General features: G+C 37.7%; 1 protein-coding gene across 2 annotated transcripts in view; it reads right to left on the reverse strand.

The window, feature by feature from the left end:
* Positions 1-708: 708 nt before the first annotated feature.
* Positions 709-16,599, reverse strand: part of ARHGAP10 (Rho GTPase activating protein 10) — a 153,173-nt gene continuing 137,282 nt past the window's right edge. For both annotated transcript variants that reach the window (XM_026087536.1, XM_026087535.1), the window contains 3 exons: positions 12,166-12,294; positions 10,604-10,695; positions 709-1,612 (listed from right to left, as the gene is read on the reverse strand). In XM_026087536.1, the coding sequence (XP_025943321.1) occupies positions 1,524-1,612; positions 10,604-10,695; positions 12,166-12,294 (310 nt within the window). In that variant the 3' untranslated portion in view covers positions 709-1,523. The remainder of the gene's footprint in view (positions 1,613-10,603; positions 10,696-12,165; positions 12,295-16,599) is intronic.

Consider the following 16,599-nt stretch of genomic DNA (forward strand, 5'->3'; position numbering starts at 1 on the left):
TCAGGCTGGAGAGCCGGACTGACTTGGCCCACCACTGCTCCATCTGAAAATGATTTGTGCATACTCCAATGGTCTATACAGTCTGGGCAAAGGAACAAAATAATGGTAGGGAGTTAAATCCTAAGGAAAAAAACACCCCAACCTTAAGGCACCATTAACCATTAACTGGTTTACTAATCACATTAGTTAGAAAAACTAGCAAGCTAAGTATATCTGCAGTAAATCCATGGAGTCCAATTTAACAGTAAGTGAGCCTGTATTAACATGTCATCCTGTCATATTTTCCTGTCTCCCCTCCACTGCCTCCCAGAGGGTCTTATTTAAAGGCGAAGAAAATAAAAAGATTTAATGATAAACTGCATGTAACATTTTTATCACAAGGTACAGATTTATACACCACAAGATTTCTGGGAGCTTTCTCTATGACCACAGATAACTGTTACTACTCAAATAGTTCTACAGATTATGATGCAGCTACTTGAGGACTCTGATATTACGAAGTATCATTAAGGCCTTAAAATCTACAGTTTGGGGGGGGGGGGGGGGAGATTCATGTAGTAGCCTGGCAGAGGGACAACTGATAAAACACAAGATGCCTCCAGGACGCACAAGGATTTTAGCCGGAGATTCTCTCTGTTGCTTTTTTTCCAGCTTGGGCTTGCAAAGTTGCCTATTTTGAGTGAGGAAAGTTCCCTATCCATTTTAGAGCCTGCTTGTGACTGACTCAGCACACAGTTGCCAATAATTATTTCATATCATAGCTTACAGAACCAGAGCAAAATATTCTCCAACTTAAGAAGGACTTAGGTCAAATAACAAATAACATTTTATTATTTCATTTACAGTGGTAATTTTGAGTAGCAAAGGAACCATGACATATAGGAGCCTGTAATAAAAGTTCATGTGTCTTATCTTTATAAAATAATACAAATGAAGTCACACACACAACATAAATGAATCTGTTCTTTAAAGACATCTGAAAAATGTCATGTCTCTATACCTATTATTTTACTTATTGATATGTCTGTTCCATATGGTCTTTTCCATTTTGAAATATAATTTTATCATCAGCATAATGGCTTTTTTTACCTAACAGTATTTTCCAAACCCAAATAATATTCTATTAATACTGGATATAGATGCATAATCTCCAGGACACTAAGTTTTTAAAAATCTTCTTTCACTGATAGTTGAGTCACAGATCAACTAAATGCTTGACTTCAAAGGCTAATTATCTTGCAAACAAATATAACACAATTGTTCTTTACAATTGAAAAAGCTATTAAAAATTTAAACTATCCCCCCCATCTCACTTTCTTGTCCCCACCCAATCCAAACTCCCTTAAAAAATCTTTTCTTTGTAACTCATATTTAGCAACACTTAATGTCTTTATACAGATTAGGATCTTCAACCCATAATCAGGCTCTTCGTTGATTAAAAACAGTCACAAAAGCAGAGAGAAGTGACTATAACAAAAATCCATGGATACCATGTACACCTTCTTGGCGTTCAATGCGCAGAGCTATAAAAACTGAACATAATTTTGTGGAATAAGTCCTCTCTTGCCATTTAGTGTGCCTTCTAGCCATCCTGGTTCTCTGGAAAATTGCACTACAAAAGAAAAGGAAAAAAATTTTACTGCATCTTTTTAAGCTTGAGTTAGTACTTTTAGCTTTAGCTCTGTAACACCATGCAAAACATCCATAAAAACATCCAGTCTTCTGCACTGACCAGTTTGAGAATGTGGCTAAGAAAGATGATAAGGATGGTTAACTTAACTGAAATCCTTGCATAGTATAGGTGGTTAAGCACTTTTCTAGTAAGTATACATGGTGAAAAAGGCTTTAGGTGCAAGATACTATGTGAAGAAAACAATTAGTTCATGAAACTTAGCAAGTACAGCTTTATATAATAGAAAACCTAGAAGCCTTTTGGAGAGAAGACAGAATTCACAACAAACAGTCAGAAACTATTTCAGTAGCTGGGTGCAAAGTGAGACCAAAAACTTGTCTTGAGGGCTGATGAATCTGGAAGCTTGGAGCCACAGGAAAATGGTATAGCAGGTCACTCGGCATGAAAATTAAGCATGTGAAGGATGACAGGGAAATAGAAATGAGTCAGATCTCATTCCAGGGAAGCATCATCTCTTCACAGATAAACCTACACATCTTGGAACAGACCAATGGACAAAATCTAAGTCATTCATATGGTGAAATTATCTCTCTGAAATATAAATACATTACACTATTCACAAAACACAAAGAAAGCCCTTGAAAGATATGCCTTGTTCAGTACTGCCATCCTAAGTGATTTGCCACTGTTAACATTAAAGTTTGTGCAAGGGTATCAGTGGATCTAAAATAAGAAAAAAATCATCTAATACTCTAAATAACTCAACAAGTTATACTGTGAGTAACAGACCTAATGAAGTCAGGTTTCCTGTGTATTTTTGACCACATCTGACAGAAAAAAAACCCATAAAAACAAACACACCAAAAAGAAACAAAAAACCAAGCACAGCCTCATTTCTTTGAAACTGGACTACAAAACCTTCAAGCTTCCTATCAAATTTCTTATAAGAGTATGGCATAGATACCTACTTATCTCTGTAATTGTATGATCCCACACTTTTAGCAACCTATGATATTCTATACTATATTAATTTATCCTCATAGTGCTTCTTACAGAGACATTGTTTAGGGAAAAGATCAGACAAATGCTGGAACATGCTGCCAGACATGTCAGTCCTTTATTTAAAACACCACACTAACACACTGAGCAATGTGATGAGTTGCAGCCTTTTAGAAATCAACGAAATAAAAAGATGTTGCTCTCCTTTAACCATTAAGTCTCACTTTCAAAAACATTGTAAAGCCCGAACTTTGGGCACCTGAAAGACCTCTACCCCTGTTTTTTTTCTTGTGTCCCACTGTTGTTACTGTCAGGCAATGAAGCTTAGAAACTACAGTTTAACAACAGCTATACCTCCAAGGGACTTAAACATTCAGAAAACAAAACTGCTTTTAAATGGTCCTGATAATTTATATTCAAAAAAAAAATTCTGGGCATATATTTATAATGAATATGTTCAATAAAAACATTCCAAAGGAAAACTCATAGAAAATTACCTTTTAGTATCTCTGCACACACAGCAACTTACCTTACTATTAATAATTAGCAGGCCCTCCCCTCCCTTTGTCATTTTTATTCCCCAATTACAGAGTACACATGCATTTAAAAACTGTAGCGCTGACATCACCGCAAACCTCCCTCTAGCAGCTCTGCCACAGTGGCTGTAATTCTACCCCGGGGAGTGAACGCGCCAGCGGCTCTAAGGGGCAGCCAAACCTCTCCCCTAAGGCATCCCGTCACCTGTCTCTCAAGCACAGTAAGCACAAGCACAGGAAGCAAACTCAAAAAAAAAGACAAATGCAAATGAGAAAACAAGCCCACAAGAAAAATCTCTAAATTGGCATGTTAGTGTTTATCAGTCAAAGGCCCATACAAAAGGAGGGTAGCCCTCATCTGAGGAGATCGCACTGTATGGAGCCCTAAAATTTACCCACAGGAAGAAATGATCAAGCTGCACAGAATCACTTGGCTTGAAGCAGCAGCAAATTTCAAAAGAAATACTTTCTAAAGATGTTTTATGATAATATAATACTGAACTCTGCACACTGCAGCATGTTCAGATATAATGCACAACGGGCGAGTACTTGGACTCAAGGGACAAATAGCATTTTGACCCCAGAACAGTAGACATGGAAGGTGCAACCGAGCTCTGTGCTTGGGAAATCAAGTAACACCCATGCATGTTATGCACAGCTCGGGGCATTGTTATTCATCAGCAGAAGTTTCTTGTAGACCCTGTGAAGACTGAAGAAAGAATTAGCACACAGATAACACATAAGATCACCATTTTTACAGATCGGTCTGTTTTTAAGATGTAATTCATAATATTTAACAGCTGTGGCGACTGTCGGAGAGGGTAAGAACTCTGCCCCCTTTTAAATTACCTTGTGCAATAAGAGTTAAGATACCCACACACATCACTGCCTTCTGTGGGCAAATGATATTAAAGGGGAAGCTGTCCGAATGTAAAGCTATTTTAAGCTCCAACAATACTGTTTGCTAATCTATTTCCTAAGTATACTGTACATTCATTTAAAAAAAAAAAAACCACACAAAAGACATTTTGCTATCATGCACAGCTCTTTTTAAACCCACAACACAGGTTATTTCTGCAAAAATATCCTGCTCAAGAGAAGATCTTCTGTAGTGTCCCCTTTCTGTCATTTCCTCTCAATCAAAAACAATTACAGTTCTTAGCACTTTCTCAGGCCTCCCTCATTTAAAAATACCTTGCTGCAGAAACTACACATTTGGCCTTAAAGCTACTACTCATTACTGGACCAAACATCCCACAGGACTAAGTCTTACATTGGCTAAAGACAAGAGGGGAAAATATTTGTAGTGTAAAAGACAAGGAGCAGAGAATCAGAAATTCAATATGGCACAGCAAGGTTTAACGAGGATATGGCGAGAGCGCATAGCGAGCCCAACCAAAGAACAGCCCTCAGAAGCTATCACCTCCGAGGCAGTGGAAATAGCAGCGAACTGCAGAGTGCGGAGGGGGACAGCACCTTCCTCCTCACCTGCTGCAAGGCCACCTGAGCTGCCGCGCACTAGTGGAGGCAAACTGTACACGAGGAGGAAGTCTGACCATCCGTCTGGCTGGAAGTGCCACAGAGAAATCGGTCCAAAGCCAGACAGACAAATGAAATCAACAGATGTTCAACTTGCAATGCAAGCTCTAAGCAAAAACTTTTCCGATTCCACCTAACCAAGAGACACAGTAAGGTTAACTTGGCATTTGCAGCATTTCTTCTTATTTTTCTACACTCTCCATAGGGAATAGCTTCAATATTGCCAATGTTATCATTACCTAATTGCGAATATGTAGAATTTGCAAGAAGCTCTTCCCAGAGACCCAGCGCTGACAGATTTCCCTGCAGCGGACCTTGTTCTGTTTTGACAACTCAAAATCTTTATGGGTCTCTACTATAAGACTCACTCCCACAACGGTATTATTCCATTGCCTACATGCCACTGACTTTTGCAGGACTGAATCAGGCTTTACAGGAATTTTGTGGAAACCAGCTGTTTGGGGAGGAAGAGGAAAAGGGGGAGGATATCTAGCATGCATGCTGCCTGGCATAAGAGGGCCTCCGTTGCTGATGGACTACTTTACCAAAGTAATGACCCCACAAGCTACATAAACGAGGATTACATTTTGTGGGCAACAGAAATCTCACCGCAAAACCAAACTACATTTTCACAGAACTCAATCCTGCTGGCCGATTTTTCACCAGGAAATTAAATTAAAGCAACAAAATGTGCTTGCAAGCCTTCCATGCTTATAAATGTTTGAAGCAATCCCTATGGATAAAGCAACAGCAGAAAAGCACAAAGTTAGCATGCTTAGGGTTAGCATGGAATTTGAAATTTAAAGACTTGTTGTTTCCAAAGTCATTTTGGAATCCTTAAGTTTGCCATGAGAAGCAGAATTATCTTTTGGACAGAACATGGGACTAGAGTCAAGAGGTCTCTTCCTGGCTCTGCTGAGGATTTACTGCGTGACCACAAATAAAGCAGTTTGCTTCTAGGGGCTCAGATTCGTGAACAAGAGCAAACAGGTTGATACACCACAACAAATTAGTGACGGTGGAATCTAGCTTGCAGATCAGGACTTCTAAATACAGAAGTGGCAAGCTCCCACTATAGCCAATGGAGATCTAGTCAATACAATGAATGGAGGGAGCCCAAAGAACAGTTTGGCTCATCCTAAAATGGTAGCAAGCGGTTGGTCAGCTGAGTTGTTCTGGGCTCCCTGAGCTATAATGGCACTTCGTGACCTATATGTAGACATCTAGATCTGGAGTCTTACTCCTGAGCTGATCCCCATCTGTTTAAACATCTTACATTTAAACACTCAACTTTCCATCATCACTTCTCTTCTGGAGACCACTGCTTCCACAGTGCTGCTGGCAGAAGGAAGTGTTCCCTGCTCTATGTCAGGCAAAGTCAGACTGGTTAAGGTCAAATTACTTTCAGTAGCTTTTTAAAACTTCTAGCAAACTCAGCAGGAATTAGGCTGCATTCATCTGATCCTTCTTACTGATGAAGCTGTGACTGTCAGCAGTAGTTCAAGGTGACTATCTCCAAATGGTATGGAGGGATCTAGAAAGCAGAACATCTGTCCACAACTTGTACACTCAGTTTCTCCAGCTGTAAAATTGAGATAATTAATGCATTTGAGTGTTTTCTAAGTGCTTTGAAATATGCAGATAAAAAATTACAAAGTAGCTTTATCCTCATTTTCACCTCAATAAAAGAATTATTTGCACATACAATGCAATATAGCATTTCAGGAGTACTACTTCTCTTTGATGGAAATCTTTCATTTGTCAATACCATAAAGGCAATCCAGAAGCCACAGCGTGAATAATGAGGAACAGAGCTCCTCGGAGTCAAAAACAGGCAGGTTAACTAAGGCTGGCACTTTGTTACATCAGGAGAGAGAGGGGGCAAGGCAAAGGCTGTGTCAACATTGTACTCTGCTTGCTGTGTTCCTACTACACATGGTTAGGACAGCGGGTGCCACATCTCTCCTGAGAAAGTGACCATAACAAAACACTTTTGTCAGTTTTCCCCACATGTTCTCTTCTCTAAAACTTGCTTTAAAAATTTGTGAAAAGCTTTGATGAGAGCTATCTTGACAAGTTTTCAGGAAGCCTTCCTGTAGAATTGCTAGCAATACTGACAGAGAATTTTGTTGTGTAAACACCATTTACCACGTCTAAAACACTTTTCCCTAGTGAAATTCCCATTTACTGACTTCTAAGCAGTCTCTTTCAAGACCCAGAAATTTAATAACAGTTGGCCCCAAGGCTGGCAAGGTTTCAATGCCAGGCAGTCTGATTATTCTTTCCTTGATTATTGGGAATAACTGCTTCAACAAAAATATGCAACTAGTGTATGTCTCACACAATCTCAAATCATACTCTGCTTCTTCCCATATGTGCCCTTATCCAGCTGCAAGATCTTCAAGCTTTGCCTCTAACCACTTCAATGATACTGTTATGTGCTGTCAATAATACAGCCTGTAGCAACTGGGAAATAAAAACATTGGCACAGCCTAAGGTAAATTGAATGAGGATAAAAAAAATTCAGTGGATACTGTTGAGATTGCATTATTCATTTTCTTACACAATTCAATTAAATAGAAAACTTTTCTTTTTCTTTTTAACTTACCAGCTGGTGCCTTAGCATTTGTAGTCTGTGACACTTCAGTGGCAAGACTGTAGGACTTGGGGTAGCACAATGAACAGGCAACACTGAAAACACCTGAATATGCAAGTGCTCAGATTCCTAGCAAGTTATGTAAAATCTAATCAAAATGTTAGTAAATCTAACCTCATCAGTATGAGACATAAATATTTTTCCCCATTTAGATAAGGGAAATGGAGACATGAGTAAAGGTTAAACTCTTACCGTCTTCTACCAATATTACATTTAGCAGCTATGACAGCTGCAAGACTGTACTTCACTAAATGCCATTATCCTGTCTCAGGCCAGATCAGCAGAAAGATTCATCCAGGATAATAACTGATAGGAGAGAGCTACCACAATCAACATCTATGGATCAAGAGAGACAAAGCAGGAGAAGAACAGGGAAGGGAAAAGAAAAAGAGAAGGAAACAAAGCAGAAGAACAGAGAGGGAAGAGGAAGGAAAAAAACCCAGCAAGCGAACAGCGAGAGGTGAAAGAGACAGGATTAGAAAAGGGAGATAGGCAGGGTGGAGAAAGGAGAGATGGATAAAACCTTCCCTAATGGAAGCAGCACTTTTTAGCAGACGTTAATTTAACAGTTACTTTAATGGTTGATACTAGCTGTACGTCAACTTGATTGATGCATTGTCACTTTGATAGTTAAGGTTATTGGTAGAGCAGCAGAATTGATGTATTATTACTTTAATTCTTCATTTGGGGGCTTTATTAAGGCATATGGGAATTTAAATTGAGTAAGTAAAGAACCTGAATTGATTCACTGGAATCTGATTCCAGCACAGACACAGGGGTGCCGAGTGCAGAAAGAGAAAGAGGCCTCTCTGAAGGCACTTTGGAGGCTTGCAATACGGATACTGCTTTGCACTTTTAATGAGGATATGTTTCCTTACCAACAGAGCCTGTCCACAATATAACCAATTAGGAATCATTATGGAATGAACATTAATTTATCATGTATGTCCAGCTATTGCCTTATTACTTGCATGTTCTCCTTTTCCCTCTTAATCCACAGCCCACCCCACCTTACACCTTAGGCTGAATGTTCTGCAGGGTATGGACAATGCTTATACAGCAACCAGGAGACAATGGAATAAATCAAAACAAATATATTTAAGGAAATGCGATCTCCCTCATTGGAGATTGCAATTAGGTTTTCAAAATGTAATCCATATAATCTTTTCCTAAGCTTCCAAATTTATTCATAAGGATGACACAGAAGAACAGACTTACAGTTAAGACATTTCTGCCCATGCAGCCAAAGATGTGAATTTGGTACTTGTTCCTGGACAATCCAACTCTCTAGTTGAAAAACCCTACTGAGGTGTAATGTACCAAAACCATGGTAGCTTTGCCGTGACTTCTAGCATCTCTTTGCACGAGAAAAGAATATCAACATTGCTGTCGCACAAATGCACAATAGAGAAGCAACTTCTTCCTTCTCCAATGCCAAAGCAACAGGAGTGCAGCCCTTGGTGTTCTGCATTAGAAAAGCCTGTCTTGGATTCCCCCTACCTCCATGCACCAGATTTTTTCCTGTGCACAATTCTCTGTCTGCTGAAGATCCCTATCAGTCATGTTTTAAAAAATTTAAATTAAAATAACTGGTTTTAGAGACTTTAAAAGGAGCAATCATTTAGCTAATTGATCTTTAAAAGGTTTCCCACCTAACTTGATTCAGACGTGATTTGCCTGCAAGGCAGTTCTCTGACAGGAAACACCAAGTATGATTTTGTAAAGTGGGTGCGGGTAGGGAGGAACCCAGTGGGGACCCCAGATCACCTTATACTGCAAAAAAGGCAGAACTGCAGACTTACTATTTGTCTGTCTGGGAGGAGGCAGAGACATGAATGCGTTTCTGCATTAGAATATACAATAGCTCTGTTTTAAATTAAGCATCACAAAGAAGGGGAAGGGGATGTGTATGTCTGCATGATCGTTGTTGTTGTTGTTGTTGTTGTTATGCATGTTGAAAAAAAAAACAACGATTCTGCTGAGCTCCCCACTTGTTTCAGCTTGTTAAAAAATTATGAACATTCGGTTGGGGGTTGGGGGGAGGATGAAAAGTTGTGGGGGGGTTTTTTGTGAGAAACTTTCCCCCACACACTTTTGATCCAGTGCTAACAGAGATAACAGGGTACATTTGGGGAAATATAAAACATATTTAGCTAGTTTTTTAATGCCTGCAGGTTGATTTTTTCTAGCTACTTTAGACTGTGTATTTTTTTTTCTTTTTTCTGCTGGATGTAAGCTGGGAATTTGTGATACTCCTCCTCTATGGGACATACAAATAAAGATTCTCTCATGTGYTATCTGAATGACTTTGCAGTACATACCATAAGTATGTTTGGTCACGCAGAATCGAATATCACTCTCCCCTTGGAAAGCACATATCAGATTTCTGACCTGGTAGCAAGCTGAACAGCTGGCAATGGATGAGAAGAAACAGGCATCACTGCAGAATTTCCAGATTCTTTAGAGGCCAGCATGTCCCTTAGTACTCCCCTGCCACTAGACAGACAGAGGGACTAAAATACTGGTCTCAGTACTCACAAGGTTCTTAAGAATGTTATTGCCAGATCACTTTGAATCTCTCAGTCTGCACAAAACTTGGGTGAGGATCTGGCTGAACTCAGGTGTTTTCTGGTTTTTAATATAATTTTTATCAAGGCCTTGTAACAAACAAAGGTCTTAGAGTGCTCCTGCTATGATTTAATTTCTGCCCTCATTTTTGCACCTTAATAAATATTCCCCTTCCTACAAGTACCTGCACACATTAAGGCACCCCCTGATTAAAAGAGCAAATGCTCTCTTTTCTCTCCTGTCACCTATTAATCTGTCTACCTGGAATTCTGTTTGCTTGAAAATCTTTAAATAGATTTTTTTCTTTAAATTAAAGCCCACATGGAATTTTACAAAGATAGACCACATTAAAAATATAGTTTCATAGGCCAAGATGCTCGTCTCTGTTGCCAAAAACCCCCTTTTTGTACTGCAACACATATTTAAGCACTCTTGAAAAATCAGACCAATTGAAAGTGTCTACACACCTGAATCAAGGTCATTGCCTCATAGCGCCTTAATATACGGTAAGCAGCTTCTATATCTAGGTACCAGAAATCTTCTATGTCACAGACTATTTGCCATCAGCAATCTTGGCAGAATAGCAGTTAGGCTTGTATTTTTCTCTGAAGCCATTTTAGGGGTTTTCTCAGTTTGTTTTCACTGCTTTATATTTTCACAAGCAGTACTTACCATCTTCAAAAATTGCTCCTATCTGAAATGATAATTCAGAGCTATGTTCTGCTTCACATGGATAAACTGCTCTTGCTTTTCGGTAGACAACACTGAAAAATGAAATAATGAAATACAGTTACTTTCAACTATTAATGAAGACACTTTCCACTTTCAACCCCATTTGGAGATGATTTTAAAACCTTAAACACAATCTCACATGCATCATTACAGGTTTCTAATTCATACACACAAATGTAAAGCTGAAGCTTCACAGCTTGCTGTTGGCATTTCTGAATATCATATTCTCAACTTTATGCACACATGATTTTACAATAAACTTAACTTTTAACTACAGTTAAAATATTGCCAAGTGCTAATCAGCAATGAAATCAGACAAAGCCTACTTCACTTAATTTATAGACTGATCATCTTTATATCTTCCAAAATATTTCTTCATAAATCTTATAATTGAGCTTTTCACTATCACTTTAGAGAATTCTCTTTTGAATTAGTCTTATATTTGTTTACAATACAACATTACTAGAGCTCTGAAGATGATATTTTGTCCTAAACACAGTAAGGTTTATAAAACTTTGAGTAGTCTTTTAGAGGTGTGCTTAAGATGCTCAGTAATAAACTACGAATGTGAATTTGCCCAAAGTACTCATCTCTTCAAGTACCATAAGCAGAGATCCTGGAATATATAAATATTTTTGGCACATCTTATTTAATCATGCCTTTGCAAACTGACAATCTGCTGCTGCCCTATGATGCTTTGTTTAGACAAAGCTCCCACACCATTAATTTGTCTTTTGTTGAGCCCTGGCAACAACAACTACACATAAAATATTGGGAAAGATTTTCCCTGCCCCAAGGACCTTACAGTCAAACAATGTAGTTCTAGTACAGAATGTGACTGGTAATGAGAAATGGAATTTTGTTACTAAGTGTTGGGAAGGATTTATAAATATACCCAACAACTTTATTTTGCAAGTTATAGGAAAAAGCTAAGATGGTGAAGACCTCCAAAGGAAGGAGAAGTGAAGACACTTCAAAACATGGACAACAACATGGAGTGAAGCAGAAACAGCAGGATAGAAGAAAAGCAGGCTGAAAGAGTGAAAGAAAATAATGAAACCACAGATAGAGGTAAAGTCATAGGAAAGTCTTTCAGAGGCAAAAAGGCTAGGATGAGAAACTTGAATTTGACATGGATGAGTAAGAAAGAGAAAGAAACTGTGTTTTAAAAGTCACTATATGCAATATAGTAAACTAATGGCAATCACTGCAATAGACACTATGAACAACAACTAACTGATCACTCAAAACAAAGTCTGCATTGCTTGTATCAACCAACAAGCCATTGACTCAATCTGGGTGCCTTCTAAGAGGAAGATGATTAAAGAAAAAACAAGACAAAGTAGCCTGTTATTTTGTAGAAACAGAAATTGCAAAGAGGTTGCATTTCTGAATTTGAGATAGTAATTTGCATATTGCAGAAGATATAAGTTAGCTATTAAAAAAGAAACACTCAGAAAAAAGGAGTCAAAAAACAGAAGTCGTCAAAGTGCACATTATACCTTTCCACTGCTCTGTCACTCGCTGTGGCAGGGTTAAGGAAGGAGAAAGAAGGTGCAGTATTTGTAGCAGCTGCGTTAGCAGATGGAGTATTCATCCACGAGACCATCGATGAGCGACTTTGACCAGGGCTAAGGGAAATATTTTCAAGACAGAATTAGCAGGGTAAATAAACTTCCTTTTCATACCCAAATGTGTGAATCTTTGTTACTAGACTAGCTAGTTAGATCCTTAAACTAAAAAGCAAAAGCATTGTTGAGCTGATTTTCTAGATATGGCCATCATATGTTTCTGCATTTCCTCCTTGAAAGTATTCCTCCTACATGCCCTACATCCTAGGCTAAGAAGACTTACCTGAAATGTATAATATAACTTAGAAAAAGACAAAATTCCACATTCCTTATCTAATAAAGACAGATACAATGAAACTGCATCTAGCAGGCTATTATTTGAGCTGCCACTTTGCTTTTGCAAGTTTTGACGAATCTATTTAAAAATCTTCTCAGTGCCGTACTAAGGCATGTAAGACTGGAAAATTTCAAATGAGGCTGAAGCTATTACCACACTGGGATCACGACACTGACTCTGGATTGAGACCTGATTCGCATAATTGCCTCAGTAGCTGCCCTCATGAATGCACCATTCAAATGTGTACTAAATTCATGTGTGAACACGTAGTTGCTACAAGAGAAGAATAAATAGCAGCCAAAGGTAAAACTTTTATTAATTTTTGAAAAACATACACAAAGTCCCTACTAACAACAGTGATACTCCTGATTCTACACCTTAAAGAATTAAAATGTTCCAACACTTGAAGGCTTTCTTTCACTGCACAGGCGAAACAGCAAATAATTCAAACATTTAATTTCAACCTATCCTGGAACAAAGGAGCTGGACTTCAAGCAGTTACCAAGCAGAAACAGAATTAAAATGTTTCACACACAACTTTCACACAGGAATCATCAGTCTGAAGTATTAACTTCACACTAAAACATTTATCAGTTTGACTTATTCCAAGATTGGGTTGTATAAATCCGAAAAGTACCACCAAAACCTAGAAATCCAGGCAAAAATGTTTTTGTGGGTGTGCATATCCATACCTAATCAAAGTGGATTGATCAAAAGCAAAAAGGGATTTACAGTCCTTCAGTTATAATTGTAAATAATAAAAGAAAGCAGGAAAACAAAACTTATATAGCTGATTTTAACCTTTTCTTGCACTGGGATGTTTAATTACTTTTTAGAAGAAAGGAGCATCATTGTTTGTTCATATAATTTGGTTTACAAACAAATACAACTTTTCCAAACTAATTTTGCTAGCCAATGTATCTTATTCGTTCTAGCCATTACACAGTTCAGCAGACATTTATTCTGACTTTTAATTTTAAATTTAGTATGTTATAAAATGGTGAATGGTACATTCCTTGTTTAACAAGGCAATATTTTTACTTTGGATTTGTGTCAGGCTGCATTTGGATGAACACTGAAATTCAAAATGTATAAAAGCAGCATTTTAAAGTCAATTCCACTAATAAAACGAAACTTAAATGTGCTGGAATCATAACTAAATGAATTTGTCAAAACATGCTCTGCTTTTAAAACGATCAGATTTACCAAATAAAGGAAAGACTCATACGTAGCAAACTGAATAAAAAGCAGACTGCACTGACTAGAAACATATTTCAGTGCTTAACTTTGGGATGTGGACATCTGGTCTGCTTAACCACTTTTGACTCTTTCACTACAAAATTATTTACATCTTCTAATAACTACCTATCCTTTGAAGACCAGAACCTATGTAATTTTTTAATTTTTTTTGCTTTTACTTGAACTTCTTTTCCTCCCATTTTTAAGTAGTCATTGAAAATTTTTCCTTAGGTGAGACAAAAACCTTCAAATGAAAGTTGACTTCATTTGGAGAAGAAAAAAAGAAGTGAACACCAGCATTTGCTCTCTATCCTAAATACTGAGGATAAAAATGTTGCTGTAACAATTATAAAGCTTGACTAGATTATTTCTCCCTCGTTCTGCACATATTGTGTATGTATATAATTAATTTTAATTCAATAAATTAATTCAATAAAACAAGCACTCTTCTCAAGACAAAAATTTTTTTCAAAACAGAATAAAAAAGGTATCCTTCTTACATAGATTAAACTACTTTGATTAAAACAATCCTGACATTTAAAGAAATTCATTTCCCTTGTGCTTTTATTTATTCACTTCAATCAACTCCAACACTAAGACTGGTGTCAGGCTGTTTCTGAAATCTGTAAAAACTACAGAAAATGGAAAAATAATATTCTGAATATATTGCCAAAAGAATATTAAAGTGTATCTAATTCAAATCAATCATGGTTCAAGAATATTCTTCTACCAAATGTGTTCTCTAGTATATAGCTCAGATTTGGGATTTTTGGGCTTTCAACAAATGAATACTAAAAACTTTCACTTATAAAATATTCCACTAAAATATGCATCCTATCAGTCATGGCAACTTATATGATCAGCTCTACAACAACAAACACCGCATGTATATAAGACACAGAAGTAATGTTTTCAAAACAAAACTCAGAACATTCTACGCAAGATATCCTCTGACCCAGGCAAGCAGTCAGTCATCAGGATACTCGGAATATAACAGATGGTTTCTCTTTGAGACTTGGAAGAGGAAAGAAAGAGAAAGTGAGAAGAGGTGTGCAGATAAAGGAACGGGGGATGAAATATAATATGCAGATGCATATCATGGCATGTTTATTTCTCATGCTATGCAGACTCCACAAGAAGGTACTCTATCACCTAGTAAGAGTATATTGACCTTTACCAAGCAGCATTATATAAAACTATGTAAAAATTGGCAGATTTTCTAAGAATTCTGAGCGACTCCCAGAGCTCCAGTGGAAAAACCCTTCCGAACTGCAGGTACGTGGAGCTCTGTGCTAGTCCCTCCCCGCTCTTTGCTGTGTTCCTTAAATACCTTTCAGCTGGCGGCAGAGCACTGCAGCCCGGCTCCCGAATTTGCCTGTCAGTTTCAGCTTGCAGTTACAGATCCAGAGATCACAGTCTAGGATCCAGCAGGGAAAAAAAACCATCTTTCAATAGCAATAGTTTCACCGTGTTAAGAAAAAAACCCACGTTTAATAGCTTTAAATATTAAGCACCTTCTGGAATTTCAGTTCTTTTTTTATTTACTGTACTTGGCTATGTCAGGAACCACTTAATTTTATTATTAAAACAGAAGGTCTTACTCAATAGGAAAAATCAGTTCCAATGTTGTGGTGGGTAAGCAACATACTGTAGGGCTTTCTTTCCCTTTTTTTTTTTTTTTTTTTTTTACCCTTCAAAAGATTCTTGTGATAGCAAAATTACCTTGCTACAAAGTACAAAGGTTTGCAAGTCTCGTTTACCAAGATGATGATAAATTAGAAAGTACTGTATATCTTATCATATAGCATTGTGACTATAAGAAGGTATGTTGAAGAAATCCATTTTCCTAAGGGCTAAAATGAAGGCAATGTATTTCCTGTGGGGAGGGGAAAAAAAAGGACTGACATAACCATCTCTCTTTGAGAAGAAATGCTATTGTCTAGCTAGTGAATGTTGGGAGAAGGGAGAAGGGGGAAATGGCCTTACTGAAAATAAGCTAGCGATTTTGTACTGATATTCAGAAACAAACTCCTGAAAACAAGATTTTATTGGATGTTTATCTGGCTGGTTCCTAAGGTAACACAGCTAAAGAGCAGCCTCTTATCTTGAGAGTGAGCAAGAGACTGTGTGAAAAGAATCTACACTGCAACTCTTAAGAAAAGGGTTTGTTTCATAGAAGGGTTTGGCAGCCCCATAGCTGTCATATCACAATGTCTGATTGACATAAACTCAATGAAAGTGTTCTTAAAAGGTTTCATTATAAGACGACATAATATATCAAAAGGTGTTGGCTATTTGTGATTCAATATGCAATCCAAAACTCCCCACCACGAGACAACAATCTCTGTGCATGTTAAAACTCGTATGCCTTGGTGCGGGTGGGGAGCAGAAAAATACACAGACAAAAATCTAGAAATTGTCACAGCTGCAGCAAGGCTGGAGACAAAACAAAAGGACAGAACTTCCTGGTCCACAGCCCCTCTGAAAAGGGCCCCCACGCAAAATATTAAAGCATGTAACATGCACAAAGTGTGCTTGAATCCTCATTTATACGAAACATTGAAATAAGAGGTTTTGTTAAACTTAGATAGTGAAGTTTCAGCAAACCAGCTAACATATTAGTGCAATGATCTTTCCTGCCAGTCTGGTAAATCTGAAGCATACATCCACAGCAGCTTTCCCAAGATACAGTGTTTTTAAATGGTAATTCAGACAAAACAAAAATGAAGTATGTACATCTATAAGTGGATAGTATACTGCTGTTCCTTTTAGAAAAACTGAGGGGGCTG

The sequence above is a fragment of the Apteryx rowi genome, unplaced genomic scaffold (genome assembly GCF_003343035.1).
Source record: "Apteryx rowi isolate R43461 unplaced genomic scaffold, aptRow1 scaffold_72, whole genome shotgun sequence".
Classification (NCBI taxonomy): domain Eukaryota; kingdom Metazoa; phylum Chordata; class Aves; order Apterygiformes; family Apterygidae; genus Apteryx; species Apteryx rowi.